Source organism: Perca flavescens, chromosome 17, assembly GCF_004354835.1.
Source record: "Perca flavescens isolate YP-PL-M2 chromosome 17, PFLA_1.0, whole genome shotgun sequence".
Taxonomy (NCBI): Eukaryota; Metazoa; Chordata; class Actinopteri; order Perciformes; family Percidae; genus Perca; species Perca flavescens.
Window position 1 is genome coordinate 20,088,269 of NC_041347.1, and position 22,848 is coordinate 20,111,116.

The window sequence follows — 22,848 nt, forward strand, 5'->3', positions numbered from 1 at the left end:
CAACTGCATAATAGCTTTTCATTTTTGTGTTAAGTGCACATTGAGAATACTGAGAGGTACTCTTTCCCACAACTACAGCATACAATGAACACTCAGTTAGGAATCACTTGTCATAATAGTTACATCATCATATAGAGGGAAGCACCTGCAGTGTTAGTGATTGAAGACAAACAAGTAAATTAAATTTAGTAACCGTGCAATGGGGTTTATTACAAACCTATTACTGGGACTGGGCAATATATCGATATTATATTGATATCGTGATATGAGACTAGATATCGTCTTAGATTTTGGATATTGTAATTTCGTAAATGTCTTAAGTGTTGTCTTTTCCTGGTTTTAAAGGCTGCATTACAGTAAAGTGATGTCATTTTCTGTTCTCGCTGTTTTTATTATTTGTACCTTTACCCACTTAGTCATTATATCTACATTACTGAAGATTATTTATCTAAAATCTCATTGTGAAGATATTTTGTTTAAGCACCAATTGTAAACCCTAGAATATCACCACAATATCGACATCGAGGTGTTAGGACAAGAATATCGCGATATCTGATTTTCTCCATATCACCCAGCCCTAACCATTACTGGAACCCCCATTACAAATACTATTGACATTGATCATGTGAATACTGATCATTTTTGGTGCTTCAAGAAGATACAGTAATTATGGACAAATGCAGCCTTTAAAACCAGGATAAAACATTTGTGCAATTGTATCAGGGTAAGATAGGGCTGCACAGGTTGTTTACACACAGTTGTGGCTTACACAATTACTAAAGTGTGATTGTCTGTTGTATTTACACTTTTCATTTAAAGCTCTGCTTTGGTGTATTGAATCAAAGGCTCTTGATTCATGGGTCATAAGTTTGTTTTGATCGCACTGATTATCTGGTCTTTGGTTTCTAAACAGTTTGCAGTTGCATATAACACGTCTTTGAGCTGCATGCTGCTGTGGCTTTATTATTTTTTCATCTGATTTCATGTAAAGATGGATCAATAATTCTTGTAATGACATAATTGTGCAGCCCTATATAACATATTTTATTATATTGTTATATTGTCTAGTTCGAGTTCCACTGGTTGTGTTCCTTCATGGCCTCATGAAGGAATAAGTTAAAACTCAAATTGTCTCAAAACAGCATTTTGGGAACGTCTTGCTTCCCTGATTTGCCATACTATAATGAAAGATCGGGGAAGGCTATAATAATGCAGGGAATGATCGCTCAAACTTAAACATGATATCTGTAAGGGAGATAATTCAATGGCTTAGCCAAAGTTAATTTTGCAACAAAACAAAATGTTATTGATTTAAGTTATTTGGGCGTACTTTGATAAATAAGATAATCCATAAAATAAACCATTTAATATTAGTTTCATAGGAAGTAAATAAAAATGTAACAATGTATATTTTGTGGCATTTACTGTTAAATAGATGTGTATAATGTATATACAATATAATATTAAACTAAATGAGGTGTAAAAGCCATTTCACTGTGATTATAAGAGCAAATTAAAAAGGTTTTTCCTAAATGGCAGCAAGTGAGTGCTCCTTTCAAAGACAACTGGATCTTTTATATTTGTCATCCCTTTAGTTTCCTTTCATTCAAACATCAGTGACCAGTTGGATTGGTAAACATAAGCATGATGTGTCCACTTTACTGATGCCAAGTCCGGTTTAAGCATTTCATTCTCATAGTAAACATAATCAAATACCTTACATTAATCAGTAAATGAATTGTCTCTAGGAACTGGAGAGAGAGATAAGGCTTTAGCACCAGCAGCTTGCCTGGCTGTTGATCCTGCTTTCTGTTTGAATGCTATCTCTATAGCCATAGCTGGGTGTGAGCCATGTGCAGGCTAGTCTGTCAGCCAGGACTAATCAGTCCCGTCATTAGAGCACCAGGGCTCCCTTGCTTCCACTAATTACATCTCACAGTAGGTAATGAATAGATCTGCAGTGGTCTAATACACATAACCAAACCGATTAAACATTTGCTTTATTTATTACTCATTTTGTTTTCTTTTTGTGGAATTTGGTGCACATGCATACACTTGTGTTTCTGTGTAAGACCTTGCTGAGGCATAGGGTTTGTTTACGTTCCCTAGTTTTGAGTTACACAGTAGAGTTGAGCAGCTGGTGTTACGTTACTGTGACAGGTATATTACGTGCTTGATTTTGCTTGCTGATGCCAAGTTAAGATCAACTTACCAGCCTAGGTAAGACATTACACACCTGTGATGCTGCTTATTGAGAATTGTTGGTCATTTACTGTGATGACTGACTCACTGTGGCTCTATTCTATAAGACCATGGCTCCCCATTTCCAATTTAGTAGCGCAACACTGTGTTAAGATGCTCTGAACTGAGCTGTGGCTGCCTTGGTAAAGACACTGAACCCAAAATTGCTCACATTGGTCAAGCTACCATGGTGTGTGTGTGTGTGTGTGTGTGTGTGTGTGTGTGTGTGTGTGTGTGTGTGTGTGTGTGTGTGTGTGTGTGTGTGTGTGTGTGTGTGTGTGTGTGTGTGTGTGTGTGTGTGTGTGTGTGTGTGTAAATGAAGGAATGAGAGGCAAATTGAAAAGCTCCATACAAATGTAGCTGTTTAAGTATTGATCATATATACTGGGTTAAAGCTGCACTATGCAATTTTGTGTGTGTGTGTAATTGTATTTTGTAGAGTTGAAACAATTTGTTGATTTGTTAGACATTCATCAGAAAGATAATTACAAATTAAAAAATGCCAAAACATTGTTGTGTTCCAATGTCTCCACTAAGAGGAAAATATGGTTGTAATGTTTAAATATGTAATAGAATATTAAAAATATTTAGTATTAACATTGATATGTAATTCACATGACTAATTGATGGATTGTATATGCAGTATTAAAAAAAAAGAAATAACCGTAAACTACACTTTTACTGTGTGGAAAGAGTGCTGAGCCTCTGTGCCAGCCCCTTTCCCCTATTCATTTATAATAATTAATCCAATATTTTTGTGTCTGCTTGTTTTGTATCAGTATATCAAATGACTTTTTAATTGCTCTGTATTGGCTATATAAAGCACAATGCATTGTTTGTTTTAACTTATGTTTTGTTGCCTTCGGGTGTTTTAAATATGAATATTACAGGACAGGCTGGTGCTATAATGATTGTAATTGGGATGTAATAAGGTTGCAAACATGGTTATTAAACAAATAGTCCTTGTGTTGCAGTTTGTTTGAACACTCTGGCATTATGGGTAAAATAGCATCCACTAATAACTAATTTATGAGCCCATGTGCTGCTGGCATCTCCCATTTGGTCACTTGATCAATGGGATGACATGGTTTTGCACTGTATAGTAAATGGGGATGGGGAGGAGCCACCAAAAATGCAATCTGGTGCTTTTGTTACACTGATGAGTCAGTAGTTTTCATTACCTGCGCTAAAAGGAGGAGGCTGATAGGAGATTGATGAGGATGTCGCAACTTTTGAGAAATGGGTGTTTTCTCTAGTTAGCATATGAGGCACTTTGTTGCTGAATGTTGAGCTCAGTTGGGGATTCCAAGGAATTCAGTGTCTCTTAACTGTTTTTCACAACCTGGATAAGCTTTTAGTAACGTAACTATGAAGCTTAATACATATTTAGTAGAACACTGTGAGACTCGCTGTTTTTAAAATATAGAATATGAATTTGGAAAACAAAACGAACAAAAACTGTGTAGCTGCAGCAACAATTGCATTTAAGCTTGTCTGTAATGTTTTTTTTAATGTGCGATTTTTTTAATCCATTTGTTGGGTGTATGGATAGACAAGTATTTTTATTATTTTCTTCACCCTATTTATATCAATGACGATAGTCTAAATAAGCAAAAACACCTCTCTGTATAATGCAATACAGTTCCAACAGCCCCACAAACTATAGCCTCCAAAATTGTCCGGAATTTGCATCCACACCTCTGTAAAACAGTTTCAACAAAAACTGAAAATCATAACCTACATGGAGGTATGATTTATTGCAGGACTGCTTATTAGACTGCAATCGTTTTAACTAGGTGCACCTGAAAAACTGAGTGTATCGTCTGCACATTGGCTTTACACACCTGTCCTGGTGGACGAATAAAAAAGTAAAGGCACGGTCAAGTTTAAAGCAGAGGCAACACACTGGCATGTTTCACGGTATTGTTTTTTAGGTCTGCAAATGACAGTTAGTTTTATTTATTTTTTTAAATAGTGACAAATGCTCAACACACTTTTCCAGAGTTGTACAGAGTCCAAGGTGACATGTTTAAATGTATTGTTTAGTCTGACCAACAGTCTTGAACCCAAAGATGCTCAATTTATAAATTTAACATTATATTGGACATTATAAAGGCAGACATGAAAAAAAGAGGAAGAGAGTGGGGTGTGACAAAAGGGGAGAGAGAGGGGGGTATGACTAGCAACACGGGCCAATCATGATGTTTATGTTTTAATAAATATCCTTGTAAATACAGTGGTAATAATTCCAACCATATATGCCAGCACTAATATTTAGACTGTAGTTAAATACGTAACCGTCAAGAAAAGGGATAGTTGGAGTGGTACATTAGTCAGATTATGTCAGTGAATTTTGGCTTTTCTGCCTCTAGTCCATTTTGTTCTGCTACAGTGGTTAACTGTGCTGTTACATATTGAAGAGACAATGTCCGACTCAAAAATCCTCCACTGCCAGCTATCAAAGAGAAGCAGCATCCACACTTCCACTTAACAGCTGCAAAACAACAGTGAGGTGTCATTACTTCACTGCTTGAGTGGTTACCATCTCCATTCTGCATTCTGTAGAACTGAATGGACTTATTTTGACATAAAACAGACAAAATAATTCATAGGGATAAAGCAGCAGTACTAGGTTTCATACAGTCTACACATGAAAGGAACATTGTGCTGCTTATTAGCTGTTCAAGCTGTGGACTTTTTTGCCCATTACTATTGCTCTTAGAAAATGTCTCTACACTGGGTGCTTGTTTTTTTTCTTTTTCAGTGCGAACTGATTTTATTTTGTCAATATGGATTCCAATTAACTAACAGCTCTGTAAATAGAAAAATAACATAAAATTAGAAACCAACAAAAAGGAAATTCAAAGTTTTAAAAGCATAAACATAATTAGTTCTCATTTTCTTCATTCAGCATTGTGACTCAAAGCCAGTAAAAGACTAGGCATGAGGATGAAACCCTGCTGGTCACACTATTCTGCTGTTTAGATGGCATCCTCCAGTGCGATGACACACATGGTGGAGCACCTAAACAACACTTGAACTAACAACTCTTTTTTTTTTTTTATTAGTCTACTTACTCGCCATCTTATGTATTGTAACTTCTTTCATAACTGCTCCAAACACTGAATTATAACCAAAAGGAAACATGAAAAAGACAACAAAATTCAAAACAAATTCACTTCTGGATGGTATATTGATATAATTGTGAAAAATGCTTCTGCAATCGGTAAATTACAACTACAAATTAGCAATTTCTAACCTTTTTGTCACTTTTCACCAAACTCATGGCCAAACTTTCAATGATGTTACAGTTTGGTGTTAATTGTGAATGGGCCATTGATTTAAATAACTTTACTCATTTCTACTTGCCAGGAGCATCAAATTATTAATAATTCTATGTTCTCTGCAGTTGGGGACATGTTTGACCTTTAAGAGTTAATAAAATTAGCTGTTTCTGTTATCGAGACATCTCAGACAATCTGTCTACCACAAAGCACATGAACATTAAGGTGGTGGTGGAAAAATAACTTGATGCCGGATGAGACGCGATCGAAGGAACACAGACAGAAAAAGAGAGAGACAAGCTGTTCTTTTCTTCTTCCAGGGAGCGCAAAACCCCTGCACTTAAATAACTTCATCTTGACTGTCTATTTAATCCATAAATGGAATGGCTTCATTCATCTCTCCCCACCTTGTCTGCTCTTTCTTGTCCACCCCCTGCATCATAAGTTTAGTCACTTTCCCCCCTTCACCAAAGAGATATGATGGAATATATACTGTATAAACCTATAGGCATTAGGCAAGTATTTTTATTCGGCATAACCACTTGGAGAGAGTTGTGGTCAGATTGTGGTAACATGATATGTATTAAAGAGCCACTATCATACTATTTTTCAGCATCATATTTGTCCGGGTCTACTAGAATAGGTTTACATGCTTTGATGTCAAAAAACACTTCCTTTTCATACTGCCCGTTGCTGCAGCGTCTCGGTTTCAAACACTCTGTTTGAGCTCTTGGCCCCCCTTCCCTAAAAGCCCAGTGTGCTCTGATTGGTCAGCTAACCCACTCTGTTGTGATTGTGTGATTGGTGAACCGCTTATGCCTGGCTCACACTACAGGAGTTTTAGGCCGATTTATGGCCGATTTACCCCTCCCGAGAATCTGAGAAAAAATCTTGTCGAGGACCTCGATCGGTTCCGATGGTCGGCGCAGATTATCTGGTAATGTCAGGCGTTCACAGATCGAATCTTGCACCTCCCGATCTGCTCGCAGACACATCGGGGCCGCCCCAATAATATCAAACATGTTTGATATCTAGGATTATAATCGGGCGTGAAACGACTATGATTACGTCAGTACTTCCACAATAGCCAATGAAAGACAGGTCTGCAAGGAGACAGAAGTGACGGAAACTTTTGAAAATGTCCGTGAAAGCAGCTGTAGTACGGGTCCGGTGGACAACTGAGATGGAAGAAAGGATGGTGGAGATGTGGCAACAGCACAAGTGCCTGTTTAATGTATCATCAAAAGAGTATCATAATCGGAATGATAAAGAGAAGAGCTGGGGAGAGATCGCTTCAGATTTGGACCTACCGGGTGAGTGTACAAAGTTGCTAGCGCACTAGCTAGCAAATGTAAACGCTTCGGAGTATAAGTCACACAGAACAACTAGCAGGGCGTGGAGACGTAACTGCACCGTTGACAAGCCCCTCCCGGCAGCACGTTGTTCAAGCACCCACCTGTGGACTCGTTCCTCCAGCTCTGGCCGTCTTGCTTTCAGCCCGCGATAAGCAGATTAGCTTTCTTTGATTTCTTCATTGCAGTAAGAGTCACCTTTTCGCTAGTCCCTCACAAGTTTCTCCCTTTCTTTCAGCTGCTTGATTACCGTTTTCGTCTGCATATTTTACTACCTGCAGTTTATCTCTTTTCTTTCTCAGTTGTCTTTAGGACCAGCATTCTAGTTGTCACAAGCCTAAAGCGCCCTCTCGCGGCTGTAGACGGTAATGTTTTCAGTATGAATTAACATTTAAAAACATGTTTAAATTATATATATTTTGATATATAAGTCGCACCTGACTATAAATTGCAGGACCAGCCAAAGTAGGAAAAAAAAGTGTGACTTATAGTCCGGAAAATACGGTAGTTTGTTTGAATAATATTATCGTCCACGCTCGTTTTATTTTGTTTTTGTTTTTTATTGGTACAAAGGATAAGTATTACTACAGCAAGTTGCCGTGACACCGTATCCATTTTGTTTACATGCGCTTCCCCGTGAGATCGCGTCAAGTGAGGTGCTAAATCTGGCAAGATGATCTTAAAAATATCTTGTAGTGTGTGATGCCCCACTATTTTCAAATCTTGTAGTGTGAGCATGTTTAAGATTTGAGGGAAGAAAATCTGCAAAGATTCTCCTCAAGTGTGTGCTGCAACCAGATTTCAAAATCGGTTAGGATTTTAAAACTCCTGTAGTGTGAGCCAGGCTTTAGAGTGTGTGTCGGGAATGTCACATCCCTTACCACAACCGGAGTTCAGACCGAGCACATGAATGAATCCACCTTCACCTATGAAGGTGATCGCCATTTCTAATGTTACAGAATGTTAGATTAAACCGCTCCAACAGCTGATAAGCAACCCAATGTAACCACAAAAGCACAAGCTAACGTTAGCAACTTATCCGAGGCCTAAGGTTTCAGCTGAGCACTGAATCAAAGCAGCTTAGCCACAACCATCAACACTCGACAGTCATGTTACATTATCTGTGTTCTTTGTTTTAAACATAACAAATACACAACAAACAAAGCATACTTACAGGTTGTGATCCGCAGGAAGCTCCTGGTTGGCCAAACAATGTGGGAACTGAACCGTCTTTCAGTAATAAATGCTTGCAGAACCCATTCTTGACCTGTGCCCAGTTCACATATCCTCAGTAAAATGCCAGAAAACACAAACAATTGTGGGGTTATATTGATCCGGAATAGTGCCAAAAGTACTTTTTAGCCACTTAGTCTTCTTCTTTTGGAAATCCAAACAATGCCGTTACGCTTCTCTGTATGTTCCAATTTTAGTATACTGTATGTGATAGCAAACTATCTGTTCCGTACCAAAGCACACAACACCTCCACTGCACATATTTGTTCACTTCAAGCTGCCCTCCTGCACCTCATTTATTCTCTTCCTTTGAGGGAGGGCATGCCGCTAGGTGGGCATTCTCAACTGTTTACGTCATTGATTGAGAAATTTGGCAGGGGAATGTGGCAAGCCACTAGGCAGTTGAACAAATATACTTTTTGTAGGATAGAAAGCTCTTTTTGGAATGAATTTTGTTTTTTTGTACTTTAAACATCTATTACATACAAAAAAGTATATAACACACCAAAAGATGGTCAAAACCCCCAAAAGCATAATAGGACCTCTTTAAGGTAGAGCAGAGTGGAATTGAACTGTTGCACAGAGCTTCATGAAAGCTTCATGATGTGACTCATGGGCTGCTATGAGAGGACAGCATTGGACTAGGACTATAGAGCCATTTTTATTTCAGAAATCTCTTCAGTTTCCCTGTTCATTAAGTTTGAAGGAACATCGTTGATAGCCTATGTAAATGAGACACCACGTTCCCATGTCAACCAAGAGGAGATTTGGAGGAAGCTGTGGAAAGAAATGACTTCCCTCTTCAGGGTGGCAGGCTGTACAGGTCTGAGTTATTTCGGCTAGGGGATCAAAGCAATCTAACTTGGCCCTTTTAAGAAAGATAGATGTACGAATGTGGGAAATCAAGATCTGCTTCAAAAGGGAACACCACTGGGAGCCGGAGAGATGAGGAGACAGTGAGAGAATAGGAAACCAGTGTGAAATCGCTCTTGTTGCACTGTTAGAGAAGGGCGCACAGCTGTCTCTTGCTGTCCACAGACTGCTCATGCAAGATGTCTGTTATTTAAGTACATTTGGGTTCAGTGGCATATAATCTGTTTGGGTGTATTTCTGCACAAATTTATAAGAAAACAAGTAAATACATGTGTACAATGTGTGTGAAAGAGAAAGTTAGTAAAAAAGAAAGGAAATTCACTCTGACAAATCAAGAAGTGCTGATGGTATGAGTCCAGATATTTTGATTTAGTCAAACATGCTTTGATATTACAGTGTTGATGTTTGTGATTCCCCTCCTGTCCCTTAAGCATATGCTATGAAAGCTGATTTCACAGCTTATCGCCTGCTCTGACAATAAACCTTGTGAGAAAGGTGTGATATAAAATAGCTCAGACAGACAGAGGCTAAAAACCCTCTTTATTCCTCCAACTGACACCTTACTTCTCTCTAGCTCAGAGTGAATGCTGTGTGCTGTGGATTTGTGTGTATGATGCATGACAAGGCTCAACATAAAATCTTCACGCACTGCTTTGCTTGTAATTTCCACTAGAGCCTGAATAGGTGTATTTACTGTAAATAAAGTGTTTTGATTCTTGCGCCATCATAATGCACAATGTCTGAGCTGCACTTTGCTCTGACTGATTCTTTGGTGGTGGCAGCTTGTGATGTATTTGTATTTCTTCTTGCATGTGTAAAATATATGGCCCCTGTAGACTTAGATAGGTGCTTAAAAAAGTTTGTAGGGGTGTAGTTTGACAATGGAGGCTGGGGTCAGCTTGATTGCAGTTGAAATGGATGTCATCAAAAGTAATTAAGGCTGGAGAAGAAAGTATCAAAACTTTAAAGGTCCCATGACATGGTGCTCTTTGGATGGTTTTATATAGGCCTTAGTGGTCCCCTAATACTGTATCTGAAGTCTCTTTCCCAAAATTTGACCAACTGCCACTTTGCTCGTTTGAAAGCCATGATGTCTCTCTCTCATGGGGGGGCCAAATTCTCTGGGTGGGCAAAGCAGAGAAAGATTCCAGATCGGCCCATCTGTGCTTTCATTTTCTCAAAGGCAGAGCAGGATACCCAGGGCTCGGTTTACACCTATCACCATTTCTAGCCACTGGGGGACCATAGCCAGGCTGGGGGAATGCATATTAATGTTAAAAAAACTCATAAAGTGTAATTGTCATGCCATGTTTTGGCCCTTATGCATGACCCTGTCATGCTTGACAGTAGATGCATATGTTAGCTGAAGTGCGTAAAAAGACCAATTGTTTGTGCTCAGTGTTCACCAAAGTGCACAGTGATCATGCTCTTATTGGTGGCACACCAAACTCTCATGCATTGTCTATTAGGGAAGGGGAAAATGTGTGCTACTTGCTCTGAATCCTCCAAGGAAAAGTCAGGTAAAAGTCCATAAGTCGATGCAAATTAAATAATGTCTGTGATTCTATCTAAATCTGCATGTATAATACATTAAAGCTGCATTTTAGAAAATCTAGTTGCTTTTCGGAGTAAGTAACTGCATATAATCTGATTGATTCAAATAATCCAGTGGATTATGTTATTTACTGTAAACAAAAAATGTATTGTGAGATGAATGTGTTCTTTGAAAATACTGACCTAATGATAATGCTGTAGGTAGATAGTGTGTGTGTGTGTGTGTGTGTGTGTGTGGGGGGGGTGTCACAGCTGTGCGTGCAGGAGGGCTGGAGGGCTCGTTGAGACATGAATGAAAAATCGTCTTTCCCTTTTTTTTTTGTCCAGGTGTACAGGCAATAAGGCTTGACAGAAGATGAGACGGGGGTGGTGGCTCATCAGATGGCTGGGGACAGGAATGGCAATCCTCTCTTTGCTAACCCACAGCTGGGGCCAGGACACAGAAGGTATGAGCAGCCAGCACAGAGGCCAACACCCTCAGGCCTCCCCTTTTTCAGTTAACTGTAGCTGCACTGCCAAGAGGAAGGTTGTAATGTGGAAAAGGCACGATTTCTTTTGACTGTCAGAGGACCAGTATGGTGGAAGTCTTTGTAGAACAGCAGAACACTTGTTATTGATCACCTATATGCAAAGCTGAGGTGTGGACCACTTGAACAATGTTACACCCCCTTGTATCTTCTGGATCTGAAGTAAAACTAATTTTGAAATATTTGAAAATTATTCTGTAGCTCTAAAGGTCTTTACTTGCAAAATATGTTTTTACATTTTGTATTCATTTCCACAGCATATTAAGAGTTTCCACATGTTAAAGATTGTAAGGTATGCTGTCTGAAAAGTCATACATGAATATTTACTGTTTATATGCTGTACTGCCAACTACTAAGCTGTATCGATCTGTTACTACATTGCAAATAATGTTGGCGGAACGGTGGCTCAGTGGTTAGCACTACACAGCAAGTAGGCACTGCAGAGTTCGATCCCCGGTCCGGACATTCCCTTTCTGTATGGAGTTTGTATGTTCTCCTTGTGTTTGCGTGGGTTTCCTCCAGGTGCTCTGGTTTCCTCCCACCATGAGGACATACATGCTAGGTAACTAGAAAATTAGACGGATGTCTAACACTTGCACATTCACAGAAATGTTGATTAATGTGCATTGTCCTCATAAATAGATAATCCAATCTTGTGTTATGGATGGTAAGGGTGATCATATGTGAAGTATGTGTATTCAGCAATAGAAAATATAGATTTTGTATAATTGTAGAACTTTCATGAGAGTGTAGGAAAAGTTGGATTTCATTGAAGTGGAGGAGGACCGCAGAGACATAGCTCTCAGGGAGGCTTTTAACATTGTGCATAATGCTTCAGTACAAATAAGTGTGCTTTCACAGTATTCTTACTCTTCTTATTTGTCCCTCTCAAATTTAAATAATGTTTTTTGAAAGACATTATTTAAGGAGATGGTGTAAATCCATCTTTCTTCCTACACAGTTCACTGGTCATGCTAAAAGGATTCATCTTGTGCTTTCACGTTTAAGTTACCACATTACTGAGGGAATCTTAGCATCTAGTCTCAACTCACTGACTTTGTAGCAGATGCCATTTAAAAGTGAATTTCAGCTGAATAAGATTGGCAGGTCTTTAAAGACCATACTGAGGGAAAGCTGCACATGCACAGAAGCATGCTTTAATTCCCCCCTGTCTGGAAATATTGCACATAATTCAGGTCAATTTTAAGATCCCAGCCCCATTTTCTTCTCTTTTCATCCCTTTCCTGCTTCCTACCCTTCCTTGACAAGCTCATTAATGTAAAAGGATTTTTTTTAGATAAGAATATAATCTCTGCTTACTGTCATTTGCATTAAGATTTTATTTTTAGAGGTTTGCTTCATGAGTTTGTGTGATATAATTTTAGTTTATGAATGACTGATTCTTTGAAGGTGAACGAGTGCCTTGTGGTTTCCTTTTCGGATGAAGTCATCCTACTAGGCTCTGACCGCATTAATAAATAAGTGTTGTAGTGTGGAGTGAGGAAGCCATTGACTCAAAACATAACAGCTGTGGAACTCAAGAACAGCCCTGTGGAATATGGGTTTGTGGGTAATTTTTTTGACAACTTGTGAGTATGCACAAGTATTATTAATTTTATTTATCAAAGCTTCATATGATGTTGCTTGACATACAGGACAAATTATTACAATAAGTTTAATTTGTGACTTCTGGTTATGTTTTAATATTCAATCAGTTCTAAAAAAAACACAGAATATTGTACTTACACAACTGTCCAGATTCTGTTATGCACGACTAAAACAACTTTCCAACGTACACGTCCCACCAAAACAAGTTCCTTCCCGAGGCTATTTTGCACTATTGGCACTTAGCACCGCCCATGAGCATTGTGATTGGTTTAAAGAAATGCCAATAAACCAGAGCACGTTTTTCTCCCATCCCAGAATGCTGTGTGGACTCGCCAGACCCTCCTCCACAGCGCCGTGGAGGTGGGTCTGGCAATGCGATACTAGGGGAAATATAACTGCTGCCTGGATTCTGTTTCATGGCAACGTTTTATTTCGGTAGGAACATCTACATTTACTGTATGTTGGTTCAAAGTGCAGGATTGTGACACCAGGTACCGGGGGATTCCCATCTTGAGTCCCGCCTGTGGTTAGGTTTAGAAAATAAAAGTGCTTTGCTTAAGAGTAACCTGTCTCGTGATTCAAATCAGTCAGACTTTTTCACCATTAAACTGACACTACAATCTTTTTCTAACCTCAAACAAAAATGTTAAACATGCTTTTGTTGCCATGAGCGGACATTGTAGGGAAAACAAGTGAAATACATTGTCATTGAAAGTGATGCTGCGGCATTTAGTGTTAACATTTTGCAATGTTGGTATATACGTTAATTTTCTCATTGTGTTTATATAAATGAATTGGGCAGAATTACATTTCTTACAAAACGTGTTTATTAGTATTATATACGTAAATGTAAATTCTAGGAATCAGGGTTGGTAAATTAGTTTGGCTTTTTAACTTCAGGCTGTCTTCCAAATCAAAAAAACAAACTTTACATTATAACATTATCATGTTACAACTACTGTTCACAGCTTTCTTGTTTCCTTTTAGCTAAATATGCATGTCTTAATGATAAGGCTTTAAAAGCAACTGTTTTATGATTTGTGATATTGGGCTATATAAATAAATAGAATTGACTGTTACTTGATACAGCACATTGCTTTTCAAATAATGCCAAATTCACTATCTGCTCCACGGATTATCATTGATACATACATCAAATAGTTTCTGTACCAATATGATCAAAAACTGTCCTGATATTGTCCTGTGACTGCATCATTAAGGGTGAGTTTTATTCTGCTGATTGTAAATGTGTCTGCAGCCTGTAATTTGACTGGGTGCAGGCGGAAAAAGGGGGGCAGCTAGAAATTAATGATAGTTACCCTGCATGCAAATGAGCTCTGATTGGATGAGAGTCTGCCAGCAAATGACCCACAGTGTCGTAGTTGTTATGATGGGAGCAAGGGATGAGACAGGGTTTATCAGAGTGTTTGGCGAGTGTGAATGTGGACGCGGTGTCCCTTCGCCCGTCAGTGTCACCCTGGGATGAACTTGGTTTGAGCAGGGATTTCTACCTCCCTCAACACCCAATCCCTCATCTTCTCACTCATAAATCTCCCTGCTCTGCCCACCTCAAGGCGCCCTTGGCTTTTGTCTCTATCAACTTGTTTGTCTGTCTATCAAAATAAAAATAGCAGCCAGAATTTTGTTTTTGATGGCATCGAGCTGTGGAGTGATGCATGCAGCAATTTCACAGTGTCTCTCAAGTCCTTATTTAATTAGCATGGAGACATCTCAGGCTTCAAATTATTGAATGTGGATGTAAACACAATGTGAGAGAATAGGGCTGACCTTGACAAACATTAGGTTTTCTTCAACTAATCAATTAGTGGATTTGATTGAAAAACGTCAACTTGGTTAGTGTTATTGTCCCTCATCGGAGGAATGTATTCGTGCAGGGATCACTTAACATATATCCTTTATTAAATGTGTCAGATTACTCACGAATAGCTCATTCAACATCAAAACGACCTAGCTAAGAATGCCTGCATCTTTTAAGACAATAATGTCAACTAAAAGGTTGCAGCCATTAAGAAAATTCAAGGACTGTCCTCTATCTGTTTGTCTGTTTCTCTCCATTTCTCCTCTCACGTTCCCTCAGTATTCCTTCCCTTAATTCCTTTTCTTAACACATTTGCTGCTTTCATTTTTCATTAATAATCCTCCCTTCCATGTGCCATGCTTTCATGTTCTCCTCTTTACCTCTCAACAAAGATTAATTTCTTACACATGCGCATGTAAACCCTGCAGTGTACGTCATGTGTGTCCATTGATCGTTGCACGACTGGAGACTAGCACTCCCCAGCAGTTCAACATATAGTAATAACAGAACAAACGTCAATCCAAAGCAGAGTGGACAGATGCACACTATCCATCCGTCCATCGCTAAATCCCGATGTAGGACAAATGCATGTAAGCACACCCACACACAAACATGCTCACTTGTATTGTGTGTTTGTGTGGTGACGTGAGGATTAGTTAATATGCCCATGGACACTTCTGCCATGTGACATCAGCCTACCATCCTCTCTCACACTATTTGCGTCGCTCTGTCTGTGTCCCTCTCTTCCCATCTGCACATCCATTCTGACCCACAATTGTTTGTCTATTTTTAGGATTGTCTGATTAGGGGCCAGATGTGCAAACTGTGTCTGGCTGCAGCAGACGCCTGTGGAGTGGGGGATTGACAGGGGGAAGGGGTTTTAATCTGCCCGCCAGTAAACTGTAATCAGGCCCGGGTAGCACAAGGGGGGGAAGGCAGCACGGGGGCCAGTAAGACTGGGCCCTGTGCTGCCTGGGGTCTGTACTGATAGGCCAGTCTGGGGCTCAGTAAGTGAATATGTGTAGGCTGAACTGTTCACTGGGAGTGTGATTGCAACCTTTGCCCTCCTGCCTGTGTGGTTAACCTCACAGAGACACACAGATGAGGGGGAAGTCTGAAAAAATGTCGGAGGGGGAGCTTCTGCATAGGGATTACACATCAGTTAAGTAATCTCCTTCTCTCTTCCATTAACAGCCATTAATGAGTTACATGATACTGCAGGAATTCATTTTCCACCTCTATCTCTGACATTCTTCATCACTGTTACAGTGATGTTACACAAACTTTTTCTTTCTTCACTGCCTGTCTCCCATTTTCATTTCCATTTTGTACCGACATATTCTGCCCCACAAAAAAAGTACATATACACAAATTAAAGCGTGAAGCCCAGAGTTATAATGATTTGTTAGGAGAGAGGGAGATATTAGGATAGAAAGTGACGGAGCGAGACAGGCAGTGATTGCATTTCTTGTGCCAAACATAGACACACTGCAAGAAGAAGGACACAGCACTGTTTTTGTGCACATCAATTAAGCTGTTTTTACCTCTCAAGTAAGGGAGTAACTCACAGATCCACAAGTATTGTTTTGCGTTGATTTGAGTTTGAATTCTTGGAATGTCAGCTGCTGTGGTCTTTATTGGTTTGTAAGTGTGTCAGAGCTGTTGTCTTTGGGATGTACAGTGGCATGAGATCAAAGCTGCAACAATCATTTTACCATAAAAAAACAAAACAAATTATTGTTAGATTCAGATACTTGGCTTCAGTTGCTTTGCATATTTTGGAAATGCATTTTGCTGTTTAAGTGTGTAGAAAGTTTTTTTTTTTATTCACAATAAAGGTTTCACAATACAAATAACCTGGGTATTCAACCAGTAAGCATTCACAATCATAGTGTTTTCAGGTGTAAATAATTAGTCCACCCCATACACTATGTTACACTGAACATAATGATGAAAAAGTACATATCAGAAAATAACTAACTCATATGTCTATTAAGGTATCAGGTACACAAGGCAGTATGTAACTAAAATGTCAGCAGTGACTCTAAAAATACTTTTTTTAAATTTTTTTATTTAATCAATGACGTGTCATATTTGTTTACTACTTTACTGTGCTTGGGTGACATTGTAGATTTAGTTAGTGTGATTACGGCAAGCTAATTTTGACCGCTAGAAACATGCTTCCAATTCCCACATCTTAAGTGTATTTGGTAGAATGTTGCCTGTAGTCAAAGTTTCATATCTATTATATTTAAATAAATATAATTTGTTTTCATGAATAGGATTTTTTAATGGTGGTCTATTAATATCAATATCTCAAATACTATACATGCTAAAGAAGTTAAATTTGATACACATGTTAGGTACCCCATGGTGCATGGTACTTTCTCTTGAGAAATTGTTTGTGATGCAATTATTAATAAAACTTGTAATTTCAAAGTGCCTAAGTTTCTCTATTTGGTGTTTTATAATAGCCCTGACATGTTACTTACATGTAAGGTAAACATACAAAAAAAGGGGTGGAGACAATACGAGAAACACCTACATTATAATTAAATCAAATTGTTTAACTTTGTGAGGCTTATAATTTTAATTTTTTTGTTGTAGGGTTTTGTAAGAACGTGTTTATAGATACCCATATCTAATAAAAATATATGCACAATACAATATGAACTATACAAACATCCCTTGTATAAACATATAGAGGTTTTGTGACGTGACAAAGAAATGACCAATGGTGTATACTGGGAAAAAGAAGGGGCCGTTAATGATGTGAACTGTAATGCACAGCTTTGACAGCCAATCCCTGTGGACCACTGGCCCCAACGATATAACACAGTGCTCATCTGTTTTGACCTGCTGTCAGCCCATGAGCAGCCATTACCTGGCGATGTGTGTTACTGGACAACTGCCCTTTGTCTGTCTCATTGTCCTTTGCCAGGCCCTACTGGACTTAACCCAGAATGCCCTTCTGCCCCACTGGACATGGACCCATGCAAAATAAACTATCAATCCAACTGGGAAATTAAAACAGTCTCCCTGTTTGCTCCGTCTCCAATGATCCCTGTCCTGGGCTGCCTGCCACCACAGGGATTAGTTTACCTCTAACCTCCAACCTTGAAGTTTTTTAAATATATGCTTGTCAAACCAGAGGTCAACATTCCTCCCTCAGGTGGACCATTGGTGTTATGGCTAAAAGAAGAAAAAATACATCATCCAGATTTTCCTGTCCTTGCTGGAGGAGCTTTCCGTAGGCTCTGTTCGACATTTTCTTATCATCACATAGGGCCTGATATTTATATGAAAGGGCAGACTCATTTATGGTTGCATATGGACATATAGTATGAGACGTTTTATGATAAGAGGAACTTCATGTTGAGTTGGCCGTTTGCCATCCATCTAAAGGATGACAAATTAGCTCTGAGTTTCCTCTTTGGTGCGTTTGCCCTTTCTCAAGATTCTTTCTCTGCCTCTTTCTTTTTTCACTCCCTCTCCTTCTTTTACAATCTTCAAAGAGTGGCTGCCCACATCTCAAGAGGACCACCGTGTTTCACTGCAGTTTGTAAATGTAAAATGATATGCTCTTCCTAGTTATCTAAATAAGATGCCTCTGATCCTTTTGTAGGATGGTTGTAAAGGTGTGCCAGATTGATTGGGACAGTGCAGGCTCCTGTACCATACTGCTTGTTAGGTTAGTTGTCCTTTTAAGTCTGTTTTTTTTAGATTTCCACTCCCAGGGAGCAGCAGTTTGATTTATTGGTTGCTAAAAAGGTGCTTTTGCAGATGAAACCACAGGAAAGCACAGGCTATTGAACAGAGTGTCAGGTAAAAAAAATCCCTTTGAAACTAAATGTCAGTAAGCACTGCCTTGTTGCGTTAGTAATATAGAGGTCGATGAGCTGTAAAGACTTGAATTTCTTAGGAGGTTGTCTGCATCTCAGACGGTCTCATTTAAAAAGTATGATTTAAGAACTACTAAGTACATTGGTGGTGCATATAAAAGCTTTAATAATCTCCAATGTAGTACATAGGCACCCTTTGAATTCTCCAAAACACCTTATAGATAACTATGAAATTATCCCTGCCACTGCCCAAAAATGAATCTCAACACTGTTTCACAATTTAATTCATTGAGTCATTATCACTATTTCTTTGAAATATATTATTATATTATATTATGAGTTAATCTAGTTGCTGTCTGTTAAAAAGCGAAAATCTTAAACAAGCTTTTTTTTTTGTTAATATTGTCTGATAAATTCTGCTCAGCTTTTACCTTTAGTGTGCAATCCATATATATCTGGGCCCATTTGGGCTTGGGGTGGCTGTGGTTCAGAGGTAGGGTGGATCAGCCCTCAACCACAAGATTGGTGGTTTAATCCCCACCTCCTCAAAGTGTCCTTAAGCAAGACACTGAACCCTATTTGCTCCCTGGACATTGTATGTGGCTGTCCACTGCTCCTAATGCTTAGTATGGGTTAACTGCAGAAATTGAATTTCACTACATTGTACGATTGTATGTGTCTAATAATAAAGTTTTTTTTTTTTACTTTTGTGTCCTCAACTATTTGGCCTGTTAATGTGCTGAACACCTGATGTAATCTCACAGGTGTTTAAATATCATTGAAATATGCAGTATTGGCCAAGAATAAGACTTTTTTTTTTTTTCTTCTCATAGTTGAGGAGAGTTTGTAGGCGAGGCAGCCAGCTAAACCCAGCTCAGTCTGCACCTTGGGCAATCTAAACAAATTAACATATTATCTCTGTCAGCCACTGTTGGTAACAATGCTAGCAGTGTTTAGCAACCAAGCAAGCTGCATTTTATTACTCTACTGACATACATGTACATTAATAGGTTTCAGAAATATACACTAGTGAATCTCTCAAACACCTCAGACATACTAATAGAATCCAGCAAAATGTGATTGGAAATTTGGTAGCTAGACTTCAATATCCCAGTCTTCATCCTCTTACGCTAGATGGTTTTGTGTCCCTGATCGGTCTAAATTACCCATTGAGTGGCTTTGGCCACTGTTTATTTCATATGACTAAGTCACCACAATACTTGATCACATTGAAAACAAACAAACTTAACTACAGTTAAAGACACATGGTTTCTTTCATCCACTGGCACATGACGTTCCATCACCCGCCTCCGCTTTTCTAATGTTGCCGACAGCTCTTTCCAAAGAATTCCCTAGCCCTTTTACAACCATAACATTTTACCGAAGAAAGAAAGTTGATAAGAGACACATACTGCTAAAAACACACACAACCCCAAGCCTAATGATCAGATTTGTTGAAAATCTACAGACCTCAGTAATAGAGCTCCTCGTGCTGCTGCATACCCTTCTCCCTGAGCTGTGTGATGAACTGTGTGTTTTATCTAGCTCCCACCCTTCTGCACTGCATTGTTTCTGACTGGTTATCATTTTAAGCAACCACATCACATTCCATCACGAGACATACACAACATTCACTTATGCAGATGAGAAGGGCACAACTCATTTAATATTTACACTTTGCTCTTTATCCCTTTCTTTCCATATTACTCTGCATTCTGTGTGTACATAGTCCATATTTCCATAGTATTTTATGAAAAGCTTGGCTCTCCTCTGCAGTTTGAAACACCACCCTTCTACTGCACTTCTTTTCTTCTAAATCAAAGATGTACCGTTTTAGGATTGGTCATGGTTTTTTAGATAAGTGGATTAATCCATAAGTAGTTTTCCAATCATGTATGTTTACTGTGTGTGTGTCAGCATCTGCAGGTTTCATCCTACATTTTTATCTTGAGTGCTGCACAGGAGATTTGGTTTAGACTATTTTATACATTTTTTACACCCTTGTGTACCCAGAGAACCTGGAGGAAGTGACTTATTATTCTAGAAGGCTTTTTTATTGTGAGGAAGGCTTGGTGTAGAATATCATTAGGAAATATTACCCACTGCTAAAAGTTGTAAATTTGGCAACAGGTTGGGATCATTTCTTTTTTTTGTATTTTTATTGCTTTAGAGAAGATACAATATACAGTGCAACATTACAATGTCAATTATAACAAGACCTCTTTCTATTAACCCCATCCCACCCACAACAAACCCTTGTGCCGAGGAAAGGAGGACAGATACACAAACAAAGAAACAAATAAAAACGAGGGAGAAAAAACACAGCATCTTGCAAATAGTGTGTAAATCAGTGTGCTTTACAATTCTTAGCAGTTATTAAGAGGGAAGTGTAGTAAGTCTTTCAAAGTAAGCCAGTAAAGGGTCCCAATTTTTGTAAAATTTTCTGGTTGATCCTCTAAGAAAGTATTTGATTTTTTTCTATTTTTAGAAACATCAGAATATCAGAATATCAGCCATGCGGAGGCTTTTGGTGATGTAGATGTTTTCCATTCCATAAGTATTCTCCGTCGTGCTATTAAGGTTGCAAAAGCAACAACACTTTCCTTACTATTGGGAATTACAATATCACCCCCTTGTACCCCAAACACAGCCGTTGTAGGGCTAGGTTGTAGATCTAAATCAAAGGCTTCATTTAAGACCTTAAATATTGAAGCCCAGAACTCTCTCAACCTGGAACATGACCAAAACATGTGAAGTAAATCTGCTCTGTCCATTCTACATCTGTCACAGATGTCATCCATGTTAGAGTATATTTTGTCCAGTTTAACCTTACTGTAGTGCATATGGTGAAGAACTTTAAACTGAATCAAATTCAAATGTGCACAAGAAGAGGTCCCATTCACCCAGCTTAGAGCTCTGTCCCATACAGCATCTGATATATTTGTTACTAACTCTTCTTCCCATTTTGCTGTGATAGAATCCATGGATATACTGTAGAGTATCATAATTGAATTGTATATGTTAGAGATTTGGCCTCTTAAGGTTAGAGGGGTCTGCAGTATATCCTCTAGGTCAGAGTGCTCAGGCAATTGAGATGAGATGTGTGTTCGAATGAAATGGCGAACCTGAAGATATCTGAAAAAACTGGACTTAGTGATGCTGAACTTACTGACCAAGTCAGTGAAACTGAGAAAGACGTTATTTATAAAAGAATCTTTACATATAAAGGCCCATACTGTCCCACTGTTTGTAACTATTGTCCATTTTGGCAGCCGGAAAAAGATGATTATTACAGACAGGACTGAGTATGGAAAGATCAGAGAAATGAAACATTTGCCTAAATTGTATCCAAATCCTAAGTGTTGAACTAACTACTGGGCTGGAGGAGAAGCGTGATGGGGAAAGGGGGAGTTTTGATGTAATCAGTGACGCCGGTTTACAAAACTTGGCCTCTGCACTACACCAGTCTGCTTCCGGAGATTGAAACTAGTAAACAATTTGTAAATTTCCAGCCCAATAATAAATCATTAAATTTGGAAGGGCAAGCCCACCCCTCTGTCTTGGTCTTTCAAGGAATTTTTTACGTAGCTTTGAAGTTTTACCTCCCCATATAAAACTTGAAAGTAACTTATCTGTTGCTCGGAAGAAAGACTTTGGAAGGAAAATTGGAAGACTTTGAAATAAATATAAAAATCGAGGCAACACATTCATTTTAACGCAGTTAACTCTTCTGGCTAAAGATAAATAAATAAACTTTAGTTTGTTGGCCTCCTGTACAAAATTGGCTTCAAATAGAACAACTAAGAGCTGTGGTCCTGTGCTTATCCTTAACAAAGAAAGCAGCTTAATTATTACATTTTGTAATTCCGTATATTACTTCTGTATATATTCTCTAGTTTTTCAGGCTGTAGTGTTTACTACACACACAGTAGTGTATTGGAGTGAAGTTTGCAACAAACCAGAGAAAGAGGGGGTGACATGGATTCCTAGATACTTGAACCCTGACTTTGTTATACGAAAGGGCAAGTCTGTATCTTGTATTTGATGCGCCTTCTCATTGATAGGGAAACACATGCTTTTTGAATAATTAATTTTATGTATCCTGAAAAGCTACTAAAGTCTCCTAGAATCTTCAAACGTACAGGTGTAGAAGACAATGAGGTTGGGATATTTCAATTTCGTAGTGAACATGACTGAGCACACTTGGTTGCTTTGAGTACGTCTTTGTATTCACATGCATGTGTATGTGTGCACCTCACTTCCTCAGTGCAACATATACATGTTATCACTGCAAATGGAGGCACTCTTCTTGTTCTCTGCTTACACATACACACACACACATACACACACACACACACACACACACACACACACACACACACACACACACACAGGCACACACACAAAACTAACAAAACAGACTGTCTGTGATCCCTTAAAAAGCTTCTCAAAACGAGTGCAACTAACTTCTATTCCACACACGCACACATGTGCACACTCATTCTACTTCACATG

General features: G+C 38.8%; 1 protein-coding gene across 4 annotated transcripts in view; it reads left to right on the forward strand.

Moving 5' to 3' along the window:
• pcdh15a (protocadherin-related 15a) overlaps positions 1-22,848 on the forward strand; it is a 177,680-nt gene that overhangs the window by 11,940 nt on the left and 142,892 nt on the right. For all 4 annotated transcript variants that reach the window (XM_028603202.1, XM_028603206.1, XM_028603203.1 and 1 more), the window contains exon 2: positions 10,865-10,983. In XM_028603202.1, the coding sequence (XP_028459003.1) occupies positions 10,893-10,983 (91 nt within the window). In that variant the 5' untranslated portion in view covers positions 10,865-10,892. The remainder of the gene's footprint in view (positions 1-10,864; positions 10,984-22,848) is intronic.